At 38.5% G+C, this 12,296-nt stretch overlaps 1 protein-coding gene and 1 long non-coding RNA gene across 8 annotated transcripts in view; one reads left to right on the top strand and one right to left on the bottom strand.

Annotated features, from left to right (window-relative positions):
* Nucleotides 1-12,296, top strand: part of LOC105235765 — a 123,205-nt gene that overhangs the window by 98,466 nt on the left and 12,443 nt on the right. The gene's annotated exons all lie outside the window — the stretch shown is intronic.
* Nucleotides 3,539-12,296, bottom strand: part of IMMP2L (inner mitochondrial membrane peptidase subunit 2) — an 816,344-nt gene continuing 807,586 nt past the window's right edge. For all 4 annotated transcript variants that reach the window (XM_034670716.1, XM_034670690.1, XM_034670699.1 and 1 more), the window contains one exon: nucleotides 3,539-4,153. In XM_034670716.1, coding sequence (XP_034526607.1) covers nucleotides 4,034-4,153 — 120 coding nt within the window. In that variant the 3' untranslated portion in view covers nucleotides 3,539-4,033. The remainder of the gene's footprint in view (nucleotides 4,154-12,296) is intronic.

Raw genomic sequence — 12,296 nt, forward strand, 5'->3', positions numbered from 1 at the left:
ACCTTGGCTTTGATTTCATTCATTCTCTCTTCTGCTTTACCAGTCAGCTGTTGAATCCCTTTAGTTTATTTTTCTGTTCATTTATTGGTTCTTCAGCTCTGTGACTTCTATGTGGTACTTCATTATATTTTCTCTTTATTAAATCCTCAGTTGTTCATGAATTCTCCTGAGCTCATTGAGCATCTTTATAACTGTTATTTTGAACTTTTAATAGGTAAATCATTTATATCTCTTTCTTTAAGGCCTTTTTATGAGGTTTTGTTTTTTTTCATTTGGAACATATTCCTATTTTTTTCATATTCATGACTCTCTGTTGGTTTCTATGCATTAGCTGCCATCCCTCCCAGTCTTGAAGGAGTGACCTTGTTTAGGACATGAACCTTACCATTCTTCTCTTCTTTAGCTCTTGGTTGTCTCTCAAACCTTTGTGATTGTCCAAGCAACCTGTTTTATTTCTGGTGGTTCCCAGTATTTGAAGGTATGCCAAGACCTGTCATGGCTCCTGGGGTGGGGGGATCTTAGCACCTAGATTCAGGCTCTTTGGAAGCCAAATATTTAGGTAACAGCTTTTGAAGTATGCAAATGTGTACAGTTCTGTGGGATCACAAGTGTAGTCCTGCTGGCCACAACAGCCAGACAACGTAGAAGTGTACCCTGGGTGTCAGTAATAAAAAGTGGAGCAGCAGACAAGTATATACATATTCCTTTCTGGGAGTTGCTGGAAACCTGGAAATGAGGCAGAGGGCGAGTGCAAAGACGGTGTGCACTTGATGAAGTACAGGTGAGGTTCAGTGGAGTGAAGTCCGGAGCTGACGACCGAGAAAGAATTGTTGAGACATCTTTGGTGCAAACTGGTGGTTTATTAAAGCACAGGGACAGGACCCCTGGGCAGAAAGAGATACTGCCCTGGCATTGTGAGGAATGGCCTATTTTATGCCCTCAAGTGGAGAGGGGGCTAGGGGTAGCGTAAGTCTCTAAGGAATTTTGGAAGCAAGGTCTCCAGGACCTTGAGGGGGGTAGCTACTGTTGGGAAGGGTCATTTATTACCGTCTAATAAAACCTTAGTCATGAGACCCTTCAGATGTATATCTGTGGGCCATATGCTTGGGGGATGATTGCCAATACGTATCTTGGGGGGTTAGAGATAAAAGAAGTTTCCAAAAAATTTTTATACGTTAAAGTAGACTTACAGGATCTTGGTGGAGGGGAGGGGGTCAGGCTAGGACTGCCTTTTGCCCTTAGCAAAGTATTAACATTGAGGCAGCTGAATTTCAGAGGAATGTCACCGTGCCNGGTGGTTTATTAAAGCACAGGGACAGGACCCCTGGGCAGAAAGAGATACTGCCCTGGCATTGTGAGGAATGGCCTATTTTATGCCCTCAAGTGGGGAGGGGGCTAGGGGTAGCGTAAGTCTCTAAGGAATTTTGGAAGCAAGGTCTCCAGGACCTTGAGGGGGGTAGCTACTGTTGGGAAGGGTCATTTATTACCGTCTAATAAAACCTTAGTCATGAGACCCTTCAGATGTATATCTGTGGGCCATATGCTTGGGGGATGATTGCCAATACGTATCTTGGGGGGTTAGAGATAAAAGAAGTTTCCAAAAAATTTTTATACGTTAAAGTAGACTTACAGGATCTTGGTGGAGGGGAGGGGGTCAGGCTAGGACTGCCTTTTGCCCTTAGCAAAGTATTAACATTGAGGCAGCTGAATTTCAGAGGAATGTCACCATGCCTGTTTCAAGGACTTGTCAATGGGCTGTAGGTAGTAAGGACTTTCTTTGTCCTTCAGGGCAGCCAGGAGTGCCTGAGGAATGTTACATGCATCCAGGGGTGGGGGGATTACAGGTGTCAGCTCTGCTTTGTCCTCAGTTTGCCTTCAGTTCCCTCATCACACTGACCCCTATCCCTGGCATCCCTACCTCTTTAGGCCCCTAGGTCTGTACTAGACCATATGTGTGCCCCTCAGGCCAAAGCTCCAGGACAAGCAAATAGGCCTCTTTAACAAAAGAATGTGGTGTGTTTCAGTCTTCTTCTGTGTTGTGTCTGGGGGTGTAGCCAGACAAGAACTCTTTCAGATTGTTACCACAGCTAGGTGATCAAGAAGTGTCCCCTGGGCAGCAGCCATAAAAAAACAAATTATCAGATATGCATATAGGCTTGTCTGGGAGATACTGGCACTTTGGAACATGGCAAAGAGTACAAAGATAATGCCTGCCCTCTGAGGTCTCTGAAAAGGATTAGTCAGCCCTAGATGTGTGTTTAATTTGAAGATAAGCTAACAGGACTTTTTCACAGAAAGACTACGCTCCTGCGTCTGTTGCCTCTTGCTGTGTCCTAGGGATGGTACCTGGTGAAGAACTCTTTCTCCATTGGTTCATATTAGGTGATTGATGCACTTATAAAAGTATATACTGGATAACACAGTGATTAAGTCTGCCTAGAGTTATATTTTTGAGGAGGTAATTTATAAGCTGAGTTGTTTGACAGCATCAAGTATTAACTCTGCTGGTGATGTGTTAGATGGCTAGAGAATATGAAATCAAAGAGCATTTATCTTCTCTCTGAAGATTTACAATCCTGAATTAATAAGAATCATACAGCTAGTGAGTGAGGCAGAAACGATGATAACCAGTTTGCTGAACTGTTAAAATATCAAATTCTTTACCAGGTGGTAAATAGCAGCTATTCCCAGAACTGCTCTATCCCTGCCTGCCCTCAGTATCACCTCCAAACTCCTCTTCTGTGGGCCCCAGAATTTCCTATTTTCTAGCAACCAAAGGGTCAATGTCCTTACGCACTCAATATTTTACATGTAATCCCAGCGGATGCAGTTTGCCAAGAGACAAAAATTACAAGTAATGAGTATTTAGTAAATAAAGGCCAGAGCATGAAATACAAGTTGGGAAAAGGAAGTGATAAGGGCCCAACAAAAGATTTTAAGCAGATCTGCTTTTAAAAACAATACTTTTGATTGTACATAATCTTTGTACATAAGTACTCACTGATATGTTGAATGAGCTACTGTAATGCTAATGAATTATTAGTAACAGCTGCTATTAATATGCATATGGCTTTGTACTCTTTGCATTCCTGACCATTAAGGAAGTTTGCATCCACATTTGCAATATAAATATAGACTTGTATGAAGGAATTTACCTCCTTACCTCTGCAGTTACAGGATCTATTATACTAACATTACCCCACTTTGCAATTGGTGATTTCAGTATTTACACATGTAAACACTGAAAATCACTTGGGGGGGGGGAAACTTGGTTGACCAGGAGTAACTTTTTTTCATTTCACTGGCAACATTTTACCAAATAGTGACTGAATACTGATAAATAGGTTTATTCATCTGAGTGATCTCTTGCCTGTTCACATAGAAGTTTTGATTTAAAAGGGCTAATAAGAAAGGTTTAATTGTATGGAAGTATTGGTAGAATTGGTTCTCTTTAATACCTTGCTTCCAAAAAAAAAAAAAAGATAATATTCCTCATTAATGGAGCTACAGGTTAAATGATAAATACTCAAAACAGTACCTGAGCAAGTCAGAGTTTTATTTTTACATCACAGTTTACTGTTCTTAACTGGCAGTCACTGCATTGTACACACTGTCAGTCACAATATAATTCCCATCACTATGTTTCTTCATGTTCTATCTTAAGAGTAAATGACATTACTGACTGACTTTCATCAAATATTAATTTCCATATTCTTTCAGCAGCAAGCACCAAAATTAAAACTCAACAATCAATGGAATAAGTATACATAACAAATTCCCTGTAAGACATGGGAATAAAGTTTTCATATTCCCAAAGATCTGCAATTTTTTGGCATTAAACAATAGGGTATTACCATTAAACACAAAATCAGTTGCTATCTAATACTATTTAATATTTTAAAACTCTTTCTTGAATAATGCGGATCATTTCATTTGAAACAAGCTTTGCCCTTCTGAAGGCTCCTCCTCTCCATCCCTTTGCAAAGGGTGGTGTTGGCTTCCCAATGCCAGCAGCTGAGGGAGCTCCATGCCATCAATCCTCTTCTCTCTGAACTGGCAAGCGCTCTGGAGGAAGTACAGATTCCAATTTCTGCCAGCGCTCTGGAGGCCACAGGATATGTGTAGCATGGGCATGTAGAAGTCCTAGGGAAACCTGAACCCGTGAGAGACACAAAGAAAGCAAGAAATTATTTCATCAGAATGATCATTAATATCTTAAAGACAGAATTTGATCCAGGTCTGAAATTCCATGGAAAGATGATGATTAAACATAGTAAACATTTATATGGTACTTTTCTAGGTGCTTTATATACCTAAATGCCTTTAAATCCTCACAATTATTTAAGGTAGGTATTACATCCATTTTGCATATGAGAAAACTAAAGTTGGGCTGGTTAAAGAACTTGCCAAAAGTCCTACAGCAACCAGTTGGTGGAGGCTGGCTTCAGGGCTGAGCTGTCCAACCCCAGGGTCTGCAACCTTAACCCCCATCCTCAGTATTTCCTATGGAGTTACCAGTATTTTAGAGAGACTTTACTTTGTAGATAAGTCAGAGAAATGAAAAAAAAAACCAAACTTTTTTTATAATAAGTATTGTCCCACCTACTGGCTGAGCAGCAAGAGTTAGATGTGAGACTAAAGGCCTTCCTTGGAAACTACATGGAGCAACCTGGAAATAGTGATCACAGAGGGAGATAGAAAACTAAGGGAAAGCGGGCAATGGAGAATAGGAAGCAAGGAAAAAGAAGTATAAAGATGACAGATGGCAAAGAACCCCCATCAGCAGACATGTGCCTGGCTTAAGAGGAGGTCACTAGAGGGAAGCACTGAAGGTTGAGCCCTGAGAAGGAAGGAGCCTTTAAACAACATATTAGAGCCACCAGCTGCAGTGAGCAGGAGAATGCCTGCAAAACTGTTGAAAATGCAGATCAAGGAAGGCCTAGTCTCAGATTACCCTTCAATGAGGAATAGTCCAGAAATCTTTTGTTGTTGATGCTATTAGTGTTACTATTAGGTGATATTTTAATAGTATTTTAAAACTTATAAAGTACACTTAGACTTAGCACATATCTATTTAGTGCTAGCTATAAACCAGATACTATGGGTCCAATTATTATTTTCAAATGTTTTTCCTATAAATTGGAGCTCCACAGAGATTAACATACAGACTGCTTTCATTGAAGTTCTCTTTGCTAGCATGTGCATTCAAGAAATCACATTGATAACTAGAAATGTTAAAAAAAAAAACTTCACAACAACTTAGAATAAATAAAATAAGCCAAAGGCTATCAAGAAGCCCACAGGCCCAATAAAGGAATATTACTGTGAAAATCAAACCTACAGAAAATTTGAAAATGTGGTTGGGGGGAAAAAAAAAGCTCTATTCATCCAAATTCACTAGTTATTTACATTTTGTTGCATTTGTTACTTTCTCCTTATATGCGTGTCTATATACATACACTTTTTAATGAACCATTTGAAATTTACCCCTAATATTTCCACGTGTCTCCTCAGAACTAAGACTCTTTCCTACATAAACACAATACATTATATGTAAGTTATTAATGATACAATATTACTTAATATATAGCCAATATTCAGAATTTTCCAATTGTCCCAATAATGTCTTTTATAGCTGTTTTTTAAATTCTTAATCAAGGATCAAAAATTGCATCATGACTGTCATTATTTTTGTTCAGGCCTGTTGCCTTACATTTATAATTGGTTGATTTTTCCCCTCCTGAAATGTTCTTGGCAATAACAACAATGTACTTGATAAGCCACTCTTCCTGTTCTGCCCTGTCAGAAGGCACAAGATAATCTGTCCCATTCTTGTGAAGTTTGATCACTTGACGAAGGTGATATTGACCAGATTTGTCCTCTGTAAACAAATCGTTTTCCTTTTGTAATTAATAACTAATCTATGGGATATTTTCAAATATGTAACTATCCTGTGTCAACATTTCATCTAATCATTTTACTGTCTCTCAAGGAAGCTGGTTTGTAAAACCATCTAATTATTTTAACATCCATTGATGATCCTCCCTGAATCAGTTATTACATTGATGATTACAGTAGTGAATTTCCAAATTTATTAATCCTTTTATATTTTTTAGCTGTCATTCTTCTCCAAAGTGATTCTCCTTCCAACCCCAAATGCCTCTTCTAATATCAAATATTTCTTTTTTATTTCACAATCTCTTATGAGTTCTTGGTTAATGTTGGTTAACAGGTCTCCATCAGTTCCTTACTCTTTGGTACCAGTCGATGTTGCAAGCTTACTTGTACTTTACACCTGTTCAGCCTGAAATCAGACATCTCATTAAAGAGGCTTGGTTTTACCCAGGAGTACTGTTTAGAAACCAAAGCCTGCTACTCTATGTACTCATTGCTCTAAGGGTGCCAGAGAAGAAAAAAATATCTAAAACCCCAGGGTTTTCCCTCACTTTCCCCCGTTCCATATTTCTCTTTCCCTTCTAGAGTCAGCACTCTGGCTCCCAACCACAAACTTACTGAGTGAAAATCAAGGTTTCTTTGCAACTATTTTAATCCTTAAAATACATCTCATTTTAAGGGTATATTTATTGGAATTTGTCCTTTTCCTCCTCCACATTGTAGCTGTATTAAGTACTGTTAGGTTTGTTTCCATTTATATTCGATTTTAGTGTGCTTTTGTTATTCTTTTCGATTAAATGTTATTTTTGAATATATATACACATTTGCATGGTTCAAAAGTCAAAATTATTCTTAAAAGGTAAGGTAGGCAGAATGCCCCCTCTAACACACACTCCAAACATGTCCATATCATAATCCCCAAAAGGTATGAGGATGCAGTGCTACAGAGCAGAGAGGATTAAGGTTACAGATGGACTTAAGGTTGCTGATCAGTCAGTTGATACTAAGGTAACGAGACTATCTTATAACATCCCATGAACCCAAATGTAATCACAAGAATCCATAAATGCAGATGAGCTAGGCAGAAGGGTTAGATTCAGACTGAGATATTATACTGCTGGATTCTGAAGATGGAGAAAAGGGCCATGAGCCAAGGAAAGCAGGTGGCCTTTAGAAACTAGCAAGGAAATAGATTATCCCCCAAGAGCTTTCAGAATAAATGCAGCCTTGATGGCACCTTGATTTTAGCCCAGTGAAATATATACTGGACTCATGACCTCCACAACTAGAAAATAAGGGTTGCTTGAAGCCACCATATTTGTGGCAATTTATTATACTAGCAATGGGAAACTAATACAAAAAATACACACAAATTATATTCCCATCTACTACCACACCTCTAAATGATTATTTCCATCAGAATATTTTTCTTTTTTGGAAAAAGAAACCCAAACATACACTCTTGTTTCTCTTTTTTTTTTTTCTCTCATACCAAAGGTAGACTACTACACATTCCCTTTTACACCTTGCTTTTATTCTTACCAGTGTACCTTAGAAACCATTTCCTAACACTTCACAGAAAGGGAGTCTGTGGTTTTTTACAACCCCCCTCCCCTTAATGATTCTAATTAATGTCATTGGGAATCCAGGATCTGAATTTGCCACTAAGCATCACATCCAGAAAAAGCAACCTTAACCAACTTTAAAAAATCCTTTGAATATATTCTGGAACATGCTAAGTAACCCATTCCAACCATGTTAACTGCCAGGAGCCTACATCTAAATGGTCTGTCCTAGTGAAGTTTTTATCTATTTTTGTGTTTGTCTGGGCTCAGTGGCGCTATAAGACAGCTGGTCTCCATCTTCTCCACAATAACCCTTTTTAGATTTGATAGCTGCTACTCGGTTGTTCCTCAAGCCTTTATTTGCTGTTCCAAGTTGGTTAACTTTTCTCATATGATTGATTTGCCAGGACTCCTGCCAATATATTTGCTTGCTGCTTGGTGATTCAATTTTTTTTTATCAACCTTCATTTTACTAAAACCTAGGATTCTTCTATTCCAAACATTTATTAGGTATATTACACGCTTCTTGGAAGAAAAAATCTCACAGATGCAGAGTATTAGTATTATTTAAAAGTATGGTATGGGATGCAAAATTTAAGCATTTCTTTAAGAAAGACTAACAGAGTGCCTTTGTATTCTCTTAGCAGTGTTGTCACAGATCTTTATTAGTCTGTATACAGACATGCAAAGGGCATAGTGAATATGACAGAGCAAATCCAGGATTAATCCAGAAATAAAAGAACTTAACAATTAAAAGCTATACATCAGGTATAGCTTTGGTTTCCACACATACTGTATTAATTAGGGTCCTCCAGAGAAACAGAACCAATGGGATATGTGTTTGTTTACATATAGAAATAAATTTATTTGAAGGATTTAGCTCATGCAATTATGGAGGCTTGGTGAGTCTATCTAATGGGGAAGGCCAGAAGGCGGAAGACCCAGGAAAGAGTTGCAGTTTAATTTCGAAGGCAGTCTGCTGGCAAATCATTTATTGCTTGGGGGAGGGCAGCCTTTTGTTCCATGCAGGCCTTCAACTGACAGGATGAAGCCCACCCACGTATTGGAGAACAAAATGCTTTACTCCAAGTCCTCTGATCTAAATGTAAATCTCAACCAAAAACACCCTTAAAGAAACCTTCAAAGGGCTGGGCACCATAGCCCATCTAAATAGACACACAAAAGTAACCACTACACCTGACAAATAGAATCCTCCTCCTCCTGCTTACTCAGTGTTACACTCTGCGCTTACTACACCCAGGGTGGTGTTCTGAATGACTAAGGCATCCAGAATCACTTAATCCTCACAATAGCTCTGTGATGCAGGTTGTATTATTGTCTCCATGGTAGAGGAAACCTAGGCCTAGCACGAGATTTTCTGAGCCAAGAATGAAGTGTATGCCCTCTGGCTCTTGAACCTCTTTATCAGGATCCATCATTTATTTTCCAAATGAGACACTTTGACCATCAAAGGGGTAACTTTTTAAATTAAGTCAGGATAATAGTAAAATGGAGCCGTCCTGGACAAATCAAGATCAGGTCAACTTAATCATATTGCTGTCCCACATACCTTCCTGAAACACCTAGATTGGTCAGAAAGAAATGACTGTTTGGAGCTGTATTGTTTTCTGCGAAACTCTTATGTTGAAGCCCCCCCAGTACTTCAGACTAGGACTGTACTTGGAAATAGTTACCTCGTTAAAGGTTCTAAGTTAAAATGAGGCCATCAGGGTGGCCCTAATCCAATCAGGCTGGAATTTTATCAGATGAAGACATTAAGACACACAAAGAAACAACAGGGGTGCATATAGGGACATAGCAAAAAACTGGCCATTTGCAAGCCAATGAGCAAAGCCTTGGAAGAACAAAACTTGGTGACACTTGATCTTGGACTTGTAGTCTTTGGAACTGTAAGAAATTTTCTGTTGCTCAAGCCATGCAGTCTATGATATTTGGTTATGGCAGGCTTAGCAAACTAAGACATGAATAAAAAGGAATACTGTGCTGGAAGCTAGTTCCCTAAGATGTGCCAATACTCACTCAAAATAGGGAAACAAACAAACATATTGAAGAAAAAAAAAACATTAAAAAGAGAGATGCTTAAGCATGTATAGGCATACCTAGTTTTATTAAGCATGGTGGCAACACTGTGGTGAGCAAGTCAATCAGCACCATTTTCCAACAGCATTTGCTCATTTGTGTCCATGAAATAATGTAAACATTATCAAAATGTGACAGACTTCTATTTGTTATAGTGATCTGTGATCTTTGATGTTACTACTGTAATTGCTTTGGGGCTCTACACTGTGCGTGTTGTGACTCTCTATGGGCTGGCTGGTCCCCCATGCCTTTCCCTCACTGCAGACCTTCCTGTTCCCTGAAACAGCAATATCAAAAGTAGGCCAATTAATAACCCAAAAATGACCTCTAAGTATTCAAGTAAAATTAAGAGTCACAGGTATCTCCCTGGGAATCCAAACTATAAATCCTTGAACTTAGTGAGGAAGCATGTCAAAAGCCAAGATAGGCCAAAAGCTAAGTCTCTTGCGCCAAACAGCCAAGTCGTGAATGGAAAAGAAAAGCTGAAAGAAAATTTAAAAAGCTACTGTCACGAACACACAAGTGGTAAGAAAGTGAAACAGCCTTGCTGCTGATGTGGAGAAAGTTCTAGTGGTCTGGATAGAAGAATCAAACCACCCACAGCATTCTATTAAGCCAAGGCCAGACCAAGCCCTTAACTCCCCTCAGTTCTATGAAGGCAGAAAGGTGAGGAAGCTGCAGAAGAAAAGTATGATTTAGCAGAGGTTGGTGCAGGAGATTTAAGGAAAGAAGCCGTCTCCCTAAGGAAAAAGAACAAGGTAAAGCAGCAAGTTATCCAGAAGATCTATTTGAGATCATTAATGAAGGTAGCTACCCTAATGAACAGATTTTTAATGTAGATGAAACACTCTTCTGTTGGAAGAAGATGCCAGCTAGGGTTTTCATAGCTACAGAGGAAAAGTCAGTGTCTGGCTCTGAAGAACAGGCTCTCTTATTAGGGGATAATGCAGCTAATGACGTTAAATGGAAGCCAATGTTTGTTTACCATTTTGAAAATCCTAGTGACCTTAAAGAGTATGCTAAATTTATTCTTCCTGAGCTTTATAAATGCAACAACAAAGCCTGAATGACAGCACATCTGTTTACAATGTGCTTTACTGAATATTGTCAGTCTTCTATTGAGACCTACTGATCAGAAAAAGAGAGTCCTTTCAAAATATTAGGGCTTATTGACAATGCACCTGGTCACCCAAGAGCTCTGATGGAGGTGTGCAATGAGATTAATATTTTCCTCTATGCTAACAAAACATCTGTTCTGCAGCCTGTGCATCAAGGACTCATTTTCACTTTCAAGGCTTATTTAATAAATACATTTCTTAAGGCTATTGGTGCCACAGAGAGTGTTATTACTGATGGATATGAGCAAAGTCAATTGAAAACCTCCTGGAAAGGATTCACCATCCTAGATGCCATTAAATACACTTACAATTCATGGAAAAGGGGTCAAAATATTAACATTCACAGAAATTTGGAAAAAGCTGATTCTAACCCTCATGGATGACTGTGAGCAGTTCAAGACTTCAATGGAGAAAGTAGCTACAGATGTGGTGGAAATAGCAAGAAAACTTGAGTTAGAAAAGGAGCGTGAACAAGTGACTGCCTTGCTGCCATCTCAAGATAAAACTTTAATGATGAGGAGTTGCTTGTCATTTTATGAATGAGCACAGAATATGGTTTCTTGAAATGGACTCCACTCCTGGTGGAGATGTGGTGAAGATTGTTGAAATGACAACAAAGGGTTTAGAATATTACAAAGCATAGTTGATAAGGCAGCAGCAGGGTTGGAGGGGATTGACTCCAAGTCTTGAAAATGCTATCAATACCATCACATGAGATGTTGTTCATGAAAGGAAGAGTACATTGATGTGACAACCTTCACTGTTGTCTTATTTTAAGTAACTGCAACAGCCATCCCAACCCTCAACAACCACGACCTAGCCATCAACACTGAGACAAGACCCTCTACCCACAAAAAAAATAGGACTTTTTGAAAGCTCAGGTGATGATTCATTAAAAAATATCCTCTAAAAAAAGCTGATGTACATTGCAATATCTAAAAAAAAAAATACAGTATAATGTAAACGTAACTTTTATATGCACTGAAAAACCAAAAAAATCATTTAACATGCTTTATTATAACATTTACTTTATTGCAGTGATCTAGAACAGAACCTATACGATCTCTAAGGTATGACTAAACTTTTTTCAATAGGTTAGATTACTTTGACAAACCAACCTAGTATTTTACTGGGACTTGATTCTCCCCTATGCTCTTTTGTGTCCCATGTGTAACTGTGTCTCCCCTTCAATGCAGTCACAACATTTTTAGGCATAAGGAATTCTCCTTTACAGTAAATTTTAGGACACAACAAAATCATATTAAATCATTATAATACCTTAGCAGATCATTGTGTTTCTAATGTCTGCTGAATGAGAAAATAGATCCACATATATTAATGGGCCTCTTACAATAACTCTGTTGCCTACATATTGGGAATCAGTGATCTAGAACAGTCTATATATATATATATATATATAGAGAGAGAGAGAGAGAGAGAGAGAGAGAAAGTAGTATTAGCATTCCAAATGTTAGTAAAGCTCAATTATTTTTTCAGTGCAAGAGTTCTAATTTTTTTTTGTTTTTTCATCCAGGGGATTGTACACACCCTAGTCCTGCTCCCCTCTTTAGAGATCTCTGCTCTAAGAAACACCAAAATTACTAGCTGAAAATTGATC

This window comes from Ailuropoda melanoleuca, chromosome 1 (genome assembly GCF_002007445.2).
Source record: "Ailuropoda melanoleuca isolate Jingjing chromosome 1, ASM200744v2, whole genome shotgun sequence".
Classification (NCBI taxonomy): Eukaryota; Metazoa; Chordata; class Mammalia; order Carnivora; family Ursidae; genus Ailuropoda; species Ailuropoda melanoleuca.